Source organism: Petaurus breviceps, unplaced genomic scaffold (genome assembly GCF_028583685.1).
Source record: "Petaurus breviceps papuanus isolate PSGF00001 unplaced genomic scaffold, PetGlider_PUasm1.0 37, whole genome shotgun sequence".
NCBI lineage: Eukaryota > Metazoa > Chordata > Mammalia > Diprotodontia > Petauridae > Petaurus > Petaurus breviceps.
Genome location: NW_027186296.1, coordinates 29,234,158 through 29,253,502, shown reverse-complemented (window position 1 = coordinate 29,253,502; position 19,345 = coordinate 29,234,158). Strand labels below are relative to the sequence as shown.

General features: G+C 36.1%; 1 protein-coding gene across 5 annotated transcripts in view; it reads right to left on the bottom strand.

The window, feature by feature from the left end:
* RNF111 (ring finger protein 111) overlaps positions 1-19,345 on the bottom strand; it is a 160,686-nt gene that overhangs the window by 24,285 nt on the left and 117,056 nt on the right. For 3 of the 5 annotated variants that reach the window (XM_069098162.1, XM_069098161.1, XM_069098164.1), the window contains exons 6-9: positions 15,638-15,957; positions 14,359-14,614; positions 4,007-4,358; positions 1,570-1,695 (exon numbers count right to left, since the gene is read on the bottom strand). In XM_069098162.1, the coding sequence (XP_068954263.1) occupies positions 1,570-1,695; positions 4,007-4,358; positions 14,359-14,614; positions 15,638-15,957 (1,054 nt within the window). The remainder of the gene's footprint in view (positions 1-1,569; positions 1,696-4,006; positions 4,359-14,358; positions 14,615-15,637; positions 15,958-19,345) is intronic. The other 2 variants (XM_069098163.1, XM_069098165.1) reach the window with 1 other exon arrangement.

Below are 19,345 nucleotides of genomic sequence, written 5' to 3'. Positions count from 1 at the left end.
TTTTTAACTTGAGGTAAATTATTTTACTTCTTTGGGCATTCATTTTTTATCTTTGGAAAGTAGGGGCTAGATGATACCTGATACCAGGTCTAAAAGGCTATAAAGCTCTATTGCTACTTTGTTTAAATAAACTAAGTTCTTCAGTGTATGCCATACTCTGAAATAAAAGCATATCTTAGGTTCTGTAAAAGAATAGATTATATTTATGGAATTTTGAGATGTTTAATAAAAAATGGCTGAAAGAAATCAAATGATATTGTGTCTCTATTAACTCTCTGCCACAGAAAATGCCCAAGACTCTAGCCTGACTGTCCTCCCTTCCTCTCCACACCTCGATGTCCATCTTCCTGACTCTGTACCTCTCTCAAGTTGTAGTGTACACAATTAAACAGAAAACATAATGGCTGAACCAAAACCAATTCATTATATAGGCTGACTACTGTTTAGATCAGTCCTTACAAAAATATTTTATAATTCTTTGCACTTAACAAAATTGGTTGGAATAAGATGAGAAGAACATTACTATGAAAGGCCAAATATTCAAGGACCCATCAGACTGTTAAAAACAAAACCCTAATTTAAAACTGGATCTTATCTATTTCTGTGACCTGCTTCATAATACTATGAAAAAGGTAGTGAAAATATCATTATTATTATGGGCCTTGTATATAATAGGTGTTTAGTGAATGCATGTGGAATTAATTTCCCATTTATGGAAAATAATAATAGCTAGCATTTATATAGCACTTTAAGATCTATAAAGTGCTTTACAAATTATCACATTTGATTGTCACAACAACTCTGTGGGGTGCTATATCATCCCCATTTTAGAGAAGAGAAAACTGAGTCTGAGAAAGGTTAAATGACTTGCCAGGATCATAAAGTTAGTGCCTTGCTTACTGTCTCCACACATTAACGGTCAAAGCCAGAATCTGAACCCTGGTCACTTGGGCTACAAAGTTCATTGCTCTTTCTATTATACCACATGACCTCTGTAATATATACAACTTCCCTAAGTCAAAATCCCCAAATTCAGAGTGTGTGATTCATGTGGACAAACACAGGAGAAGCTCTGCCAGAGAGAATACCTTGTATTTATTTACATGGTGGTTTAGGTATGCAAATTGCTTTACCTGCTTTTTCACATCTGATCTTTACAACTAACTCCAAAAGCCATGCAATTCTCCAAGGATAATGACTAATGATAAAACTTAAATGCACAATAACAAACAACTTAATGGGAATTTTGAATTATAAATCAGGACTTTGCAAACTTGCCTAAATGGTATGCCTAGTTTCCATTTATTCAATCCAATTTTAGATTTTTAATGGTTTCCCCAAGACCAAGAAAAAAAATTAGAAACCTCAATGTTATCTTGGGGAAATGAAGAGGAATTTAACTGGAAATAAGCTGACATTTGACTGAGGAAGACAACAGTATAATAGATAATAACAGATAATCATCATAGGATAATTCGGGGCATAGGTATATGGACTTGGGGGGGGCGGGGGGAAAATCACGTTTGCCACAAGGTGACTATCCTCATAGAAAACAAACAAACAACTCACCAAGCAGACCTTTCTGGAGCTTGTCGAGGATGGGAAGACATTGTCTGTGGCACATGAATGTGATGCCCATGACCATAGTTTGGGTGCATCCTATGTGGATGGGGTGGAGGGCGCTCATGTGCCCTCCTAAAAACAAAGAATAAAGACAATTAGAAATAATTCAATATTTACTGAATTATTCTTAACAAAAGAAAAAAAGTATGATCCTGTAATCATCTTCAGGTTATTTATATATTTATATCTCCCAGTTGATATCATCATAGCTTTACTGAGATGGAAGGAAGCTTAGAGTTAGGTCATGTATTCTAATGTACTTTTTTGAGCTGACAAAACTGAGGTCTAGAGCACTTGATGTGATATGCCCAAGGCCAAAAAAGTAGTTTAAAGACTAAGATGGAATCGAACCCAGGTCCTCTGATTCCAAATACAACACTATTTCCACTGTAAAACACCTGTGTGTTCATACTCAGAAAATCACCATACTTTAATACTTAAAAGTATGACAACAATTTTATTCATTCAGACTTCCCTTATCATATCCCCTCAAAATATCATGCAAACACAAAAATAATTTCAGTATAAATCTGGCTAACTGTTGCATTCAACATACTTCACACACACATACACGTACATGTATATGTGTGTGTATATCTCTGAAAAATTTTTTCTACTTTTTAACAAGTGAATTTAATATATAGATAGATATAGCAATTATGAGACATTTCTATATTATAGTAATTTTGTATAAAAAGACTTGAATAAAAGAAAAAAAGAAAGTGAAAAATAGCAAGTTTTGGTCTGTATTCAATCAATAGCAGTTTGTTTTCTGTCAACAGACAGTATGCTTCATCATTAGTTCTTTGGGACTGTCTTGGATCACTGTATTGCTGAGAATAGCTAGCTAAGTCAATCTCAGTTCTTCATTAAACAATATTGCAATTACTATCTACAATGTTCTCCTGATTCTATTCAATTCACTAAGTTCATGTAAGTATTCCAGGTTTTCTGCTTGTCATTTCTTATAGCACAATAATATTCTATTACAATCATATACTATAACATGTTTAGCTATTCCCCAGTTGATAGGCATCCCTCTGATATCTAATTCTTAGCCACCACAAAAAAAGCTGCTATAAATATTTTTATACAAAATAGGTCCTTTTCCCTTTTTTTTAGATATCTTTGGGATATGGACCTAGCAGTGGTACTGCTGGAACAAAGGGTATGCATAGTTTTATACCTCTTTGGGCATAGTTCCAAATTGTTCTCCAGAATGATTGGATCAGTTCACAACTCAATCAATACTGCAAAGTGAATATATATTGAATGGTTTAAAGATAAGAAACTGAATGAAAAGAGGGTGGGGAGGTTAAATTTGGAAACAAAACTGATACAAACACCCAGAACATCTTACATAAAGCTGAAAAGATTAAAGGGTACTTTTGCACCTACTCATTTTTCCTTAAGTTTTTCCCTACTTCAATTAGACACCATCCACACAGCTGAATCTCTAGGATCTCTTGGATGATTTTATAACAAAGTCCATTTTTTTATGTACTTGCCACCTAAATATATTAATTTGGCGATTTTGGGAAAAGGTTTACAGAAGAATTAAAACCATTGGTGACAAAAATGGCTTCTCATACAATGAGAAATTAAGAAAGAATCATTTCCTGAATAGCCAAGAAGAGTAAAGCCTCCGTTGTTCAGAACTCTGGGCTTAATTTTAATTTGCAGCCCTTTTGTTTCAACTTGGTGAAAACCCAACTATGTTACTGAACTTTCTCATTCAGTAGCTCTAACCAATCTTTTGTTGAGGTTTCTGTTGCACTACATTTTGAATCATTGTGAATATGCGGCACAATGCTGTGCATGTGTGTGCTGTGAGAAATCACACACACGACTGTTTTCACACATCAGCCTTATCTGCCTTTCACATTCCTGCTGAGGTACATTAATTGCCATCCAGATCCCAAATTCCACAGCCTAGCCACTGCCGTCCTACCTGACCCTAAAAATGGACCCCCAGGTCTTTTCATCTTCCCCGAACTACATTCCCTTCTCCTATATGTAATGCCTCCACTACATACAACATGAGCCTTTTTTGCTTTCTGCATGTACTCCCAGCACAAAGCACAGTATTTTGCACAGAGTAAATGCTTTTCTTTTCCCCCCTCCCCTTCTTCCATTCATTCATATATTAACTTTTAAATATAGATCTGAATTAATTTGCTTTTCATAAATTCATTAGATAAGATTATTTTGTGACATGTATTTTTCATATAAAAGTGGGAGTGGTTGGGAAAAGAAGTGATTAATGGAGAGTAGCATTTAATTATTAGTTATGTTACTGCTTAAAACTTTTGTGATTTTAAAGACTTAAAGAGACAAAAAGGAAAAGGTGAATATGATTTTCTTGCACAAGTTCAGAGCTTACGTTGGGTGTTGCATCATTCTTCTCCTTTGGACCTCCATCCTCTGGATCACTTCATGAGGATGTAGTCTCTGTGCTGAAGGTGCTGTAGCAGGAATATGATGTGAAATTGGCTGGTGTGAAGGGGGGAGATGCTGAGGAATTGGAGCAGCTGTACTGCTTAAATGGTGAGTTGGGGGTGGAGGAGGCACAGGATGAGATGTAGCATGTGAAGTCATCTGCGTATGGAAAGGATGTACTGGATGAGGAATAACATAATCCACTTGAGTTGGGGGTTGAGTCTGGGAAGGAGGGTTCCCATGAGAGTGGGGGCATGCAGAAGTTTGATGATGAAGTGGTCTGGTCAAAGAAGGATCTGAAAAACACAATTTACATATAAGCACAAAGCATTCTTTATTACCTGTGATTAATAAGATTAATGAGAAGCAAAATAACATTGCAATTAAAATAATACCAGGAAAACGGTTCAATCCTGTTTCTGAAGAGCTGTCATGCACAAGTCAACAAATCCATCAGTGTCCAAAAAGTTCCCTAACACAGCAGGCAAAGACAAGTGACTATTCTCTACCAAAAGGGGGCGGTGTCTACATGCTGATGGAATCACAAGATGAGACAGAAAGAGATAGTATGCTTGCAATATATTTTGGCCACACCTTTATCTAAACTGGATGGAATGCCAAGAGTTACTTGCCCAGATCTAGCATTAACAAGTTGTAATGGCACTGTACAGTCATTTAATCTCTGAGGGTTCGGTTCTCTTACCTAGAAAATAGGGGAGTTGAATTAGATGATCACTAAAGCCTCTAACAATTCCAAAATTCAGCCTACATAACCAGACAGTATGATTACAAAGTAATGAAATCATTCTACGAAACAACTAGAGTGTCTATCTGCCAAATAACTTTTGTCCCCTTTGAAGGTGACAGATACATACGGAGACTGCAATTACTCAAACAAAGCTGTCATTACATAAAATATTTTAAAACTGAAGATGGCGGAGTAGCCAAAGGGCAAAATAGAGGTTGAAAGAATCCACCAATCACCTCCTGAAAAAGATCCTAAAAAGAAAACTCCTAGGAATATTATAGCCAGGTTCTGAAATTCCCAGATCAAGGAGAGAATATTACAAGCAGCCAGGAAGAACCAATTTGAATATTGTGGAAACACAATCAAGATGACCCAGGATCTGGCAGCTTCTACACTGAGAGATCGAAGGGCTTGGAAAGTGATATTCCAGAGGTTAAAGGAGCTGGGATTAAAACCAAGAGTCACCCACCCAGCAAAACTGAGTGTCATGTTTCAGGGGAAAATATGGTCATTTAGTGGAATAAAGGACTTTCAAGCATTCTTGATGAAAAGACCAGAGTTGAATAGAAAATTTGACATTCAGATACAAGAAGCAAGAGAAGCATGAGAAGGTAAACAGGGAAAAGAAATCATAAGAACTTATCAAAGCTGAACTATTAACATTCCTACATGGAAAAACAATAATTGTAACTGATGAAACTTTTCCCAGTATGAAAATAGTTGAAGGGAATAGAAATATATATATATATATATATGTCTTTATATGAGGGTATATGGGCATATGAATACATATGTGAATGTGTGAATATAATTTACAGGTATACATAGATAGAGGGCACAGGACCAATTTAACAGGAAGGGATGATACTTAAAAGGTGAAATTAAGAGGTGAGAGAGGAATATAATGAGAGGAGATGGGGAGAGAAAGAATGGGGTAAACTATCTCATATAGAAGAGGCAAGGGAAAATGGTAAAAATGGAGGGGAAGAATAGGAAGGCAAAAGGGAATGGGTCAACCTTATTCTCATTGAATTTGGCTTGGGGAGGGAATGAAATACACACTAAATAGGGTATCTCACCCTACAGGAGAGTAGGGGGGAAGGGGATCAGAGAGGGGATGATGGAAGGGAGGACAGGCTGGGGGGGAGGGAAGTTGGAAGCACCCATTTTTGAAAAGGTAAGGGATCAAAGTAGAGAATAGAACAAGTGGGAGAACAAGTTTTTTACAATATATCTACTATGTTAATGTTTTGCATTAGCTACACATGTACAACCTATACTGAACTGCTTATCTTCCCAGTAAGGGTAGGTGACAAGGGAGGAAGGGAATGAATCTGGAATTCAAAGTTTTAAAATCAAATGTTTAATATATATACATATATATAAATATATATGCTATTATTAATACTATGTTACATGTAATTGGGAAATAAGATATACAGGTACGGGGGCATAGAGATTCACCATGCCCTACTGGAAAAGTCAAAAGGGATATGGGAGAAAATATGGGAGAGAGCTGATTGGAGGAGGAGATATCCTGTGGGACTGTTATTTTGGGGCGGTGGGTAGGGAAAAAATGGGGAGAAAATTTGTAACTCAAAATCTGGTGGAAATGAATGATGTAAATCAGAAGTTAATAAAGCATTTGAAAAATGAAAAAATATATATTTTAAAATTCATTTTCCACAACTACCACAAGAGACTAAGTTATATCCTTTTGAGTATTCTCAGTGGACATTGTTTTTTAGAGGTAGATTTGCATTTTGTAAGCTCCAATTATAACTCATATGTAGCTTATGATATGGTTAATCATGCTAGTACTGCTTTTAGTAAAAAAAAAAATAACATTAAGTACACTGTCATGCTATTTTTGCAGCACAGAAGGTGATCAGTAGTCATGTCAAATTTCTTTTCCATCACAAAGAAAGTCTCAAATGAAAACACACCTCAAAGAAACTGACGATTTCTAGATTACTTTTGACTAGCCTGAGGAATAAATCTATATGAATGAGGTCAATGAGGTGAGGCAAATATATCAACACTGTTATCAACATATTCTCGTCCTGTCTCTGATACTTATTTGCAAGACAGTCAAATGGTAAGTTGCTATATATCTTTTCAGATATTTCATCATCTCCATCTATAAAATGGAGATAAAATGGCTAAAATACCATTTTTTTTGTGATAATCAAACAAAACTATGAGAATTTTGCAGACCCTTCAACTTTGACACAAATATCATCTGTAGTTATTGTTTTTGTTGTTGTTGCTATTTCTGGCAGCTATATGTCAACAATGGATAAAGCACTTGGCCTGGGGAGTCAAACAAGACCCGAGTTCAAATCCAGCTTGAAACACTTAGGGGCTGCATAACCCTGAATAAGTGACTTAAACTCTGTTTGCCTCAGTTTCCTCAACTGTTAAATATTAATGAAAATAACAGTACCAAAATTGCAGGGTTGTTGTCAAGATTACAGTGCTGGTACATAGTAAGTACTATGTAAATGCTTATTACTTTCCCTTTCCCCTACACTCTTCTAAACTTTTTATGCAATTCAAAAAATCTAGGCTACTAAGTTTTTTTTTTTTAAATTCATCTTTACTTGCAGATTTAATTTCATACTGACTTAAACAGATACCAATTTTACAACCTATATTAAATAAGAGCAATTTTCATCATTTAAGGTTTTCTTGTCCTATTTCCCACTCAGACCCCTCTGGTATTCTTTCTTTTTTTTTTTTTTAAGCAATCGGGGTTAAGTAACTTGCTCAAGGTTACACGGCCAGTTATTTCTGGGTGTGGTGCTGAGTATCTGAGCCCGGATTTGATCCAGGTCATCCTGACACTGGAGCCAGTGCTCTTACTCGCTGAGCCACCTGGCCAACCCCCTCTGACGTTATTTCAGCCTTTATTTACCAATGTCACTGTGCCCATCCTTTGTTACAATCAAGTTGGTTTCCCTCACTGTCCCCCAAGATGTTTTGCTCTTTTTTTTGTTGTATTGCCTTATTTTTATTTCAACATGTAATGTACCCTTCTACACACCACAGTGGTTATTATGTATGACTGGACAATCTTTAAAATAATTCTGCTAAAAAGTGAAACATTCTCCAATGCATCCCCCTGCTATACTAATTTTCCCTCTGATTTAATAAGTTACGCATAAAAGTGAGTTGGATAGCTATATATATATATATATATATATATATATATATATGCCCTGAGTTACCAAATGGGATATAGACAGGCACAGAGATTAAAGATCACCAATGAAGAGAACTGGGGCAATTCCATGTCTTAAATCATAGTTCCTTATTCTTTTCACTAGATACTGTTACTAATTACTCAATCAATGTGCTAGATAGATAACAAAGATTCATTAAGTATGTACTATATGCCAGATACTATGCTATTAGCGTTACAAATATTATTTTACTTGGTCCTCACAAAAACCCTGGAAGGTAAGTACTAGTCTTATCCTCATTTTATAGCTCAGGAAATAGGCAAATAGCATTTAAGTGGTTTTCTGAGGGTCACAAAGTCATTAAGTGTCTGAGGTCACATTTGAACTTAGGTTTCCTGACTCCAAAGTTAGTGTTCTATTCACTGAATCACCTAGCTGCCTCTAGGTTCTCACAATCATGGTAGATACTCTGTATGTATGTGAGTATGTGTGAGTGTGAGAGCATGTGCATGTGTGCGTGTGTGCGTGTGTGAAGGGTTCATAGAAAAGCATAGGGCATGGTCCCTATGACTAATAAGCTTATGATGTAGTTAGATACACAAGATGAACATAGAAAGCAAATAAATAGATGTGGTACAGTATGGTAATAATAAATAGTATGGTACAGACTGAGGAACAAGAGGTCAATGACAGGAGGAACAGTCAAGGAATGATTCAAAGAAGTGAGCTGAATCAGGTCTTGAAGGACTTTCAGGAATTTTAAAAGATGGAGAGAATTACAGGTAAAGTTAACTAGATAAGCAAATGCAGAAGAAGGAAAGTGAGTATGTATTCTTGGGATGGTGAAGAATGGGGCCAACATTGGACTAAAGGATGTAATTTTTATTGATTAAAATTTCCTTGTCTACTATATAATAAAGAAATGATTTTGTCTACTTGAAATATGAATAATCTCTAAATTCAGCACAACAATTCACTTTTAATTTACTGTGGAATATGGTATGAGAAGCTGGACTAAACGCAATTTTTACCAGATTGCTTTCTAGTTTTTGCAGCAGATATTATTTTTTAAAATTAATTTATTTTCAGTTTTCAGTATTCGCTGCCATAAGATTTTGAATTCTAAATTTTCTCTCTCTCTCCCCCTTTCCTCCTCCCCAAGGAGGCATGCAATCTAATATAAGTTATACATATAAATTCATATTAAAGATAGTTTCACATTAGTCATGTTGTAAAGAACAATCAGAACTAATAGGAAAAACCATGAGAAAGAAGAAAAAAATAAAAAGAGTAAATAGTATGCTTCAATCTGCATTCAAACCCCATATTTCTTTTTCTGGATGTGGATAGCATTTTCCATCATTAGTCTTTTGGAGTTGTCTTAGATCCTTGCATTCCTAGCAGAAAGTATTAAGAGAATTCTTTCTTAGGTAATTTATGTTTTGGGGTTTAAAGAACATAAAGAACAATTGCTTTCCCTTCTCATCTCTGCCTACTGGCTTCTGTCAAGGTTCAGCTTAAATCCAGTCTCTGCAAAAGACATTTCAATGTCACACCCCCACCCCTCCACTGCTAGTGCCTTCCCTTTGAGACTACCTTCCATACCTGCAGTCTCCCTAATGAGAATATGAGCACTTTAAGAGCAGGGACCATATTTTTACATTTTTTTCCCTATCACCAGTAGTGTCTGGCACATACTCAATATATGCCTAATGTCTGCTGACTGACTTTCATTCATCTTCTCTATTTTTAACCAATACTATGATTTTAAAGATCCCTACTTTATAATACAGTTTAAATTTTGGAAGTACTTATTCTTTCTTTCGTCCCTACCTTTTCTCATTATTTCACATTGTATTTTAGATCTCTTGTTTTTCCAAATGAATTATTTTGTTTAGTTCTGTAAAGGATCCCATTTATAATTTGTTACAATGTAAAAAGTGCTGGAAGCAGTTATCTCCTAGCTCCCAAATAATTCTCCTCTTCTCAAGGGATTTAAGTTCTGGCTCAGGCTTCCTCTCCACCCTAACGCCCTGAGAATAGGAGACTTCACCATACACATTGATGATGGTCCTTCAATCACTATGTACTCCTCTGTTCCACCTCAGTCACAAGCAGGGAACTCCTGATTTTTGCTTTCACACGTATTCCTACTTCCATGATCAAGAATTCTAAAAATATTTTATGTGACCATAACTTCCTAAGATTCCATCTCTCACTATGTTTCATTCCTTCTTAAACTATTCTTTATGGAGGGTCAATTCAAGACGTCCTGATCTATATCTTGCCACTGGACCCAGATGGCTCAGCACACTCTTCTCTCACTTAAATCTAATTCACCTGTATGCCATGGCACAACCTCCCTGATGTCATGGTCCTCTTCAAGAATAAAGGACAAACAATAACAACAATTCTTCTTTACCATGACAACCAGTCTCTCCATCCCTCAGTACTATCCAATGCTTTTACCCTTGGTCTGGCCTCATTTTACTCCCTTTTCAGTCTCTAATCTTCTAAGTTAACCAGTTCATTTTTACAGTCCTTTATTTTCTTCTTCTTTTTTTTTTTTTTTTGGCTTTTTGAAGGGGGAGAGCAAGGCAATTGTGATTAAGTGACTTGCCCAAGGTCACACAGCTAGTAAGTGTTAAGTGTCTGAGGCTGAATTTGAACTCAGGTCCTCCTGACTCCAGGGCTGGTGCTCTACTTACTGTGCCACATATCTACCCCTACAATCCTTTATTTTCAAATCCTTTTCCATTGCTAATTTCTTTCCAAGTACTAAATCATGGATTGCTTGATTCCCAAATCACCCTATTTGCCCATATTCTCAGCAGAAGACCAATCCTTATACTCTACTGAAAAAAAAAAAAGCTAGTATTAACTATTCTATTCTCCTTATAGTATGCTAAATCTCAAAATTCCTTAACATTGTCCCCCATTCTCTTCTTTTACTTCAGAGTCCAATGAAGAACCCTTTCTTACCAAGGCTAACACTTTAATCATCCCTGCTGTCTCTAATCTTTGATACCATCTACTGATTCTTTTTTTGCTTGCCTTCCCTGCCAACATGTACAAATCTATCCCATTCTTTAAATAACCTCACTTGACCCTAACATCCCCCTCAAGCGATCATCTTTTAACTATCCTCTCATTCTCTGCCTAACTCTCTGTACCACTGCTGCAATCTGTCCTCTGTGCCTGGAACGGATGTCCTCTTCACCTCCAGCTTTCATAATTTCCATTTTCTTTCAAAGTTCAGTCCAAACACCACCTGTTACACGAATCCTTTTCCATTTCTACCATTTTCAGCACCAGGTGCCAGAGACAGCTAGGTGGTGTAGTGGAAGTCAATTTCAGCACAGATAAAATATCCCCTATAGATCCCAAGTACAAAAACATCTTCCAGAGTAAGAGGCAGGATAGACAAGAACTGTTTTGATTAGCATGAAAAGAAGTCTAATGAGAAAATCTATATGCTTATAGATAATACCTACAGTGCTTATGGTTATAGTTTGCCTTAAGTGAAGAAGGCTATAAAACAGGGTCAGAGGTGAAAAGCAGACTACTTAAGAGTCTTTTTCTAGTTCTGGCAGTCATAGTTCTTTGAGTTCTGTCTCAGGCTCCACAAATTCTCCTGGGGTCTTGTTTCCCCTGCTCTGACATTCCTCATCAGGCCAACTGGCTAAAATTTATTAGAGGCTCATTCAAAAAAGAAATCCTAGTTAAACCAAGGGGTTTAACTCACTTTTCCTGCATAAAAATTATTTCTACTGTTTTCGTACAAGCCAAGTTCACATTTTAGTCATGGTAATTAGTATCTATGGCTACTGCCATACATGTAAGTCCAGCTGGTGGAGTTCCTGAAGGCTTAGGACATGAGGAGGTTATCTAGGGTTATTTAAGTAATTCTTAGACAAGCCTGTTGGGACATAATGGTATCTAGAGATAGCTAGCAAGAGAAACTACGTTAAACTCTCTGCTACTAAACCATATACATGAGACAACTGATAGCTTAGGAAGCAATGAAGTCAACCTAGTAGAGATTCTCGTTATAGGACCACAGAATTCTCTGGTGCTGAAATGCATTCATGAAATACCTGATGGTCTAGGAGGGAGTAAAGTTGAACTTACTGTTTTTGGAAACAATGATTTAAGCTGGGAGAGCTGGTAGCTTCACCACTAGCATCTTTAATTATGAGACCTACTGCTTAGGGGTAAGCCATTAAGATTTAGCAATGTCTGGTACAACTATTCAATGTAGCCCTTATGAGGATATTATCAAACATCTAATTTGATGATCTCCCCTCTTAACTCCCATTTGTTCCTTTTCAAAAGAGGTAAAAAAGTAAAGAACAAATACAGACCAGAGAATTCTGTAGTTCTGAAATGCATCCATAAGGTATCTGATGGTCCAATAAACAACAGAGCTGAGGTGGTTGGGAGAACTGGTAGCTTTACTGCATTCTGTAGATTACACGCTTTATCTAATTCAGGTCAAGAATTCCCTAAGTGGTGACTCTCAAAAAGGCTCAAGAAAAAAAAGTGGTGGAACACATTTGGCTGGTTTTGATTCTTTATCTGCTGTAATATCTTTTGGAGGGAAAAATTCTTCATTTAACCAAGTTGATGAAAGCCAGAAGAGCATTATTCATATTTTTGACAAAGGGAAGAAAGGTGAAAAAGGGAAAAATTTAGACTAGACTGTTATTAGAACGTTAAGGACATTTTTTCAATAAAATATATGGCATGTTTTCCAGATGAGATTAATAATAACTAGGGGAAAAAAAGCTACTAGAATGCTGAGAAACTAAGACAAACTGAGGTTAGACAAAGAGTTAAGGATAAGTGTTGTTCCATCGAGAATACGGAAGGCCCTCAGAGCAGAAAAGAGGCCTCTAATTGAGATTTTTCATTTTATGATAGAGATAAAACTATGGAAAGAAAATTGCCAATCATAAAACTAGAACCATAGCTCTGCTTTGAGGGTAGATGTAGGCTGGGACTAGAGGTAGAACATGGTCACTGTGGGCAAATTAATGATCCTTCTTCTCCCTCAAGCACAGAATATAGATGGGCCTGTTGGCTGATGATAGGAAGAGAACAAGGGTTACTCTCCCTTTTACTGCCACAGAATTCCCTGAATTTTAAAGATAAAAGGAGAGTAAAAACCTAGATAAAAAGTTATCACTGCCACTGGTATATTAAGAGGGGCAGAGTACATATATGCCCTAATTTAGGTAGTCTTGTGACTGAAGAAATATAGGAAACGCTAAAATATTTTAAAAATATTTTAATTGATATCTTTTATTTTGAAATCACCTAAATTTCTCAGTTTCTCTCCTCTCCAACAAAGAAGGGAGAAGGAAAATAATTCAACAATGATAACTTAACACATCAGCCTAGAAGATTTTTTTTTTTTGCTTTTCTGGAGGGCAATTGGGGTTAAGTAACTTGCCCAAAGTCACATAGCAAGTAAATGTGCCGAGTGTCTGAGGCCGGATTTGAACTCAAGTCCTCCTGACTCCAGGGCCAGTGCTCTATTCACTGTGCCACTGCGCTGCCCCTAGAAGAATACTTTTAAAACCTATTACATAATATAGCAGTTGACAAATTCCTTCAAGTTTTAGAGAAGTGGAGAATTTAAATTACTTTGATAACTAATGGAGGCTTTAACAAAGATTTTTAAAATAATTTCTGGTTTCTTGCAAGTTTACTCCATATTTGACAAGTCATCTTTACTTGCATGTCACTTCTTTAGCAAATGAAAAATACCTTATTTCAAAGCAGGAAAAAAATGACCAAGAAGTATTCTTTCACATAACTTAGATTAAGAATGCTATTTTCAACTTTGGGATAACTTAAAAAACTTTTCAAACTTATTTTCATGTATGAGGAACAAAAACCACATACAGGATAGAATACTGAATGTAGTCAGGAAAGACTTGGGTTTGAACCCTGTCTCAGATACTTAATACCACAAGCAAGCAACTTGACTTCCCTAAGTATCAATTCAGTCATCTGTAAAAAGGAAATGATAGCTGCAGCATCTAGCCCAGAAGGTCGTAAAGCTCAAATGAGATGATACAGATAAAGTACTTCTTGCACTCTAAAGATACATAAATATTATTTTTTAAAAATTAGAACTACCTTCTAACACTTTATTTTTCTTGCATTTTCCTAAATCATCTGACTTTTCTAGCTGACATATTTTTTTAAAAAATTTAATTTAGGACCCTGAAATACTCATAATAAGTAAATATTGAATAGTACTGATAAACAATTCCATGGAGTACTTAGGAAAGAAATGTATTACTAAGATTAAAATGTGTCTAGGTAAATATGCCCAGTTGTGATTATACTTACAAGGGGGTGGCATATAATGTCGGCATGATGAAAGGGAGGCTTGTGGAGGAGCCTGGGGTTGAGGCTGTGCAACCACACTTGATCCATAACCATCCATATTAATTGGCTGACTTGGGCCAGCACTAGCCTGGTGGCCAAAAATTGCAGCTCGTGAAGAAGAAACAGGGCAGCAAGGATCAAAGGCAGATGCTCCATGAAAGCCAGCATTTCCATGACTTCTGATACCACTGTTGCTCAGGTCTACTGGTAAAGCCTGCTATATAAAACAGAACTATGTTTCCAAATAATCTTTACAAAAAATTTCAAAACATTAACACTTTACATGTAACTTTATTAAAAATTTTCTAAAGTGGTTTATATAACAATGCATTGTATCAAGAAACTAAAAAAATGTAATCAATAGCCAATCAAAAAATATATTATATGCATCTAGTTTATGGGTAACAGCTGATAAGTAACTGGTCAAGAAATTTGGGCATAGGTCCAAATTACTTTCGATCAAAACTCTACCAACACTGTGTCAGTATATCTATTTTCCCACATCTCCAAAAATAGTCTTCTTAAAAAATTTTCACCAATCTGATAGGTGAGGTTGAACTTCAGAGTTGCTTTAATTTGTATTTCTTTAATTATTAGTCATAGCTTGTATTTCTTCCTTTGAAACTTGCTTATTCATACCCTTTGAATCAAATGATTCCTATTCATTAATGCAGTTTTAATCTCAAAATCACTACAATTTCTCAGCAGGGAAAGCCACAGCAATGAAGAAAAAATTAGTTCTAAAATAAAAAAGATGAAAACATTTGTTGCCCAGACTTTGACATGCAGCTGGATAATCTACAGAATTAGAGTATCAATGTGTGCTTCTTGGCTTAGAACACAAAGAGGGAGCTGGATCCAGAACTGAAGATTTAGGGTTGGATTTCATTTTTAATTTTAACCATAATTTCAATGCTCTCAAATGGCTTGCCTCTGCAGAAACTATTATGTTTTATCCTATTATTCTGGAGAGAATCACAAACACACACACACACACACACACACACACACACACACACACACACACACACACACCCCACTCCCCCATACCGACACCCACACCCTCTCTCTCTCATATATACTCATGTATATATATAATTCAAATAATACTCCAAAAAAGTAATGTGCACAAAAAAGTAAAACCTTTCTAATATATGAAAACATGATAGCAATCATTTTTGAAAGCTTCTATATATACTTCTCAAGAAAAATTAAGTAACTATTAACAAATTATACATACCTGGTCATGGTAGCTGGTAGCAGAACTACTACTTGCTCCACATGGTGCCTGCACTTGTGGAGGTCTTTCCACGGGACAACTAGGCTCACTGAATGAAGGAGAAATTGGAACAGCAGGGTGAGGATTATGGTGGTGGTGATGATGATGTTGAAAGTGGTGTCCATGTTGCTGAAAACAACTTGTGTGGGGATGTCCTATGCCATGGAGATTTTGTGACGACCCTCCACATGGTGAGTGCTGAGGGCAACAGGAAGGTAACCTTGGCATTGCAGGAGGGCCAGTTTCCATTACAGCACTAGATGTGGTTCTCCTTATATCATCTTGAAATAAAAAACAATGCATAAGACTACTGTTAAATAATTGCCAATTATCACCATGAATTTCAAAAGCAACAAATGAAGAATTAGCTCACCAAAAAATGTTTAGTGAATACTACTAATAATTCAGTGAAATGATCATAATATGAATATAATAATGCTTTTACAACTTATTAGATGATTATCGAAAGTTGGCATGGCAAAAAAAAATCCAACCCCAGCAGCCATCCTCAAGATAAGCCTCTCCACACTTAGCTAGGCTGTTGTCAGACAATAGTCATAAGGTCTATACTAGGGTTATACTTTAACTAGTAGTATTAAGGGAAGTCCAGGGACTCCCAGGGGTCGCTGAGAATTGTTCAGGGGGTCCTCAAACTCAAAACTATTTTCATAATACTAAGACAATTTAATTTCTAATATGAGAAATATTAACAGATATAACCCAATAAACAAAAGTTATCTGGGGAGGGACTGTCAATAATTTTTAGGAATGCATCTAGAGATCAAAAATTTTGAGGAATCCTGCTTTTGAACTTTTCAAGTCAGGCACAAATCATGATAAAAAATTACAACACCCATAATAGGCAAATTATTTTGTTTGTATATCAAAACTTATGCCCATAGTATAGTTTTGGTGAAAGCATACTTAAAATAAACATTCAGTAAAATGTTTAATGGTAGGTAACTCATTTTTTTGAAAGATGAGAATATTATATCCTATTAGGTTTCACACTGGAATTTAGGAAGAGAAAATAATAAAGCTGAGGGAAAAAAGAATTAGAGCACAAATGGCTCAAATTAAGGAATTCTTCCTCCATTACAGTAAGTCAAGTAATTATGCCTTCAATGCTGCATGCACATCTTCACTGTGAGGCTATCCCTCATAGTAAAGGCTGCTGTGCCTGGTCCAAACACATTAACACCTGACATATACTAGATGATACACAAACTTCAGACAGACAACTCACCCAAAAACCTAGTTCTATACTTCTGCTGCTATCAAGAATACTCACTTTGCCAGTACTCATCAGTGAACCTTTGTATATACAAAGTAGGTATGGAACATAAACCAGGAAAGAAGAAAGATAATTTTTATCCTAATATAATAGTCTCTGTCTTAATACTATCCCTTGGTGTATATCTGCCTGAACCTTCCCATACAATTTGAACTAAGACAGTAATTCTAGATCTGCATTTCTGGGTTCAGGTCCTTTTATCCAGCCTAGAGTAGGCTAAATTCTTTCACCTTGCTACCACATTCCTCTTTCTAGACTCTTTTGTTTTTTGCCTTTTTGGAGGGCAATTGGGGTTAAGTAACTTGCCCACGATTACACAGCTAGTTTTTTTGTGTGAGTGTTAAGTGTCTGAGGCCGGAACTCCACCTACCTGCCCCCCCCCCCCGCCCCCCGCCGCCCCTTCCCCAGACTCTTGCCTCCTTGGATGTTCTCATCTCTGCTTAAATTGGATCCATCTACTGGACATTTATTTCTTGCTTCTTCCCAGCTTACTTGATTTCCAAGAAACAACTTTAACCTAATCTATTTAGATCTATTGCCAACTGAGAAATGAGACAGGGTAACATGACAAAAAAGTAAAATAATAAATGTTGGAGAGGATATGGGAAAATTGGGACACTAATGCACTGCATGTGAAGTTGAGAACTGACTCAATCATTCAGGAGAGCAATTTGTAACTATGACCAAAGGGCAATCAAACTGTGCATATATCCTTTGATTTAGCAGTACACAAGGTCTATACCCCAAAGAGATCACAAAAAAGGGAAAAGGACCTACAAGTGCAAAAATATTTATAGCAACCCTATTTGTGGTGGCAAAATATTGGAATCTAAAGGGATGCCTATCAACTGGGGAACACCTGAACAAGCTGTGGTATATGAATATCATGGAATACTACTGTGCAATAAGAAAGGATGAGCAGGGGGCGGCCAGGTGGCTAAGCGAGTAAGAGCACTGGCTCCAGTGTCGGGATGACCTGGGAATCAAATCTAGGCTCAGATACTCAGCACCACACCCAGAAATAACTGGCCGTGTAACCTTGAGCAAGTTACTTAGCCCTGATTGCTTAAAAAAAAAAAAAAAGGATGAGCAGGCAGATTTCAGAAAAATCTGAAAAGACTTGTACAAGCAGATACAAAGTGAAATGAGCAGAACCAAGAAAACATTGGACACAGTATTATCAACATCATGTGATGATCAACTATGAATGACCCAACTCTTCTTAGCAACACAATGATCCAAAACAAGTACAAAGGCATCAAGGAAGGAAAATACTATCTCCATATCCAGACTAAGAAGTGATGGACTCAGAAGTCAAAGCAAAGAATATTTTTTCACTTCATTCTTTCTAATGGTTTTATTTACTTTTGATCTGCCTTTTTTTCCACAACTGTTACAAATATGGAAATATGTTTTACATGGCAGCAGCACATGTATAAACTATATCGGACTGCCTACCATTTTCAGAAGAGAGGAGGGGAGGAAGAAAAATTTTGAACTCAAATTCTTGTAAAAATGAATGCTAAAAAATTTTCTCAATATGTAACTGGAGAAGAAATAAAAATATTATTTAAACTAAAAAAAGACAAAAAAGGAAAAAATGTTTTGTTCAGTGGCCCTCAAAATGTGGAGTAATAAGAGCAATTTGGTGAGAAAAAGCCTGCTGTTTGATTTCTCCATATTAAAGCAGACACACCAAAATTAAGGATATTAGATTAAATTCTTATTCAATTCAGAGTTTATTCCATGGAGGAAAAAATTTATTTGTTTAAAAGCTAAATATCTGTAAATTACTTGTATAATGACTTAAATACTCTGCTATCTGAGTTCCTTATGTTGTTAACAATACACATTGCTTATCAGACTCAAAAGAACCTGGAAGCAAAAAAAAAAAGATAAGCAGAAGACAAAGGTTTTTCCTAGATGGTTGCCTAAGGGATAGCTAAATGTGAGGGGAAAAAAATGTTTGTTAATGTGGAAAAAATAATGTGGAATTCACTACTTCAAAAAGTACAAACCAATTTTTCAAACTATGATTTTTTTTGACATCGCTACTTTTATTCTATTTTGCCATTCCCTAAGAATTATTATAAATGGACATTAATATTTAATTTCACAAACAGATGTCTATTAACCATTAGAATAATCACCAAATGTCTACAGGTAGAAAAGTAGAAAATAACCTACTTACAACAGACATTCAGTGTGAAAATTTTGCTACAACTCCCAGCCTTTCAGAGAGAAGGAAATTCAAAACCTGTGAACATATATGCTAGAACTAGTAAAGGAGCACCTTTTAAAAAAGTGGTATTATGAAAGTAAGTAGGACCAAAGAAAAGCACTCTCATTTTGGTCATATTTTGGTCACTGGCTGA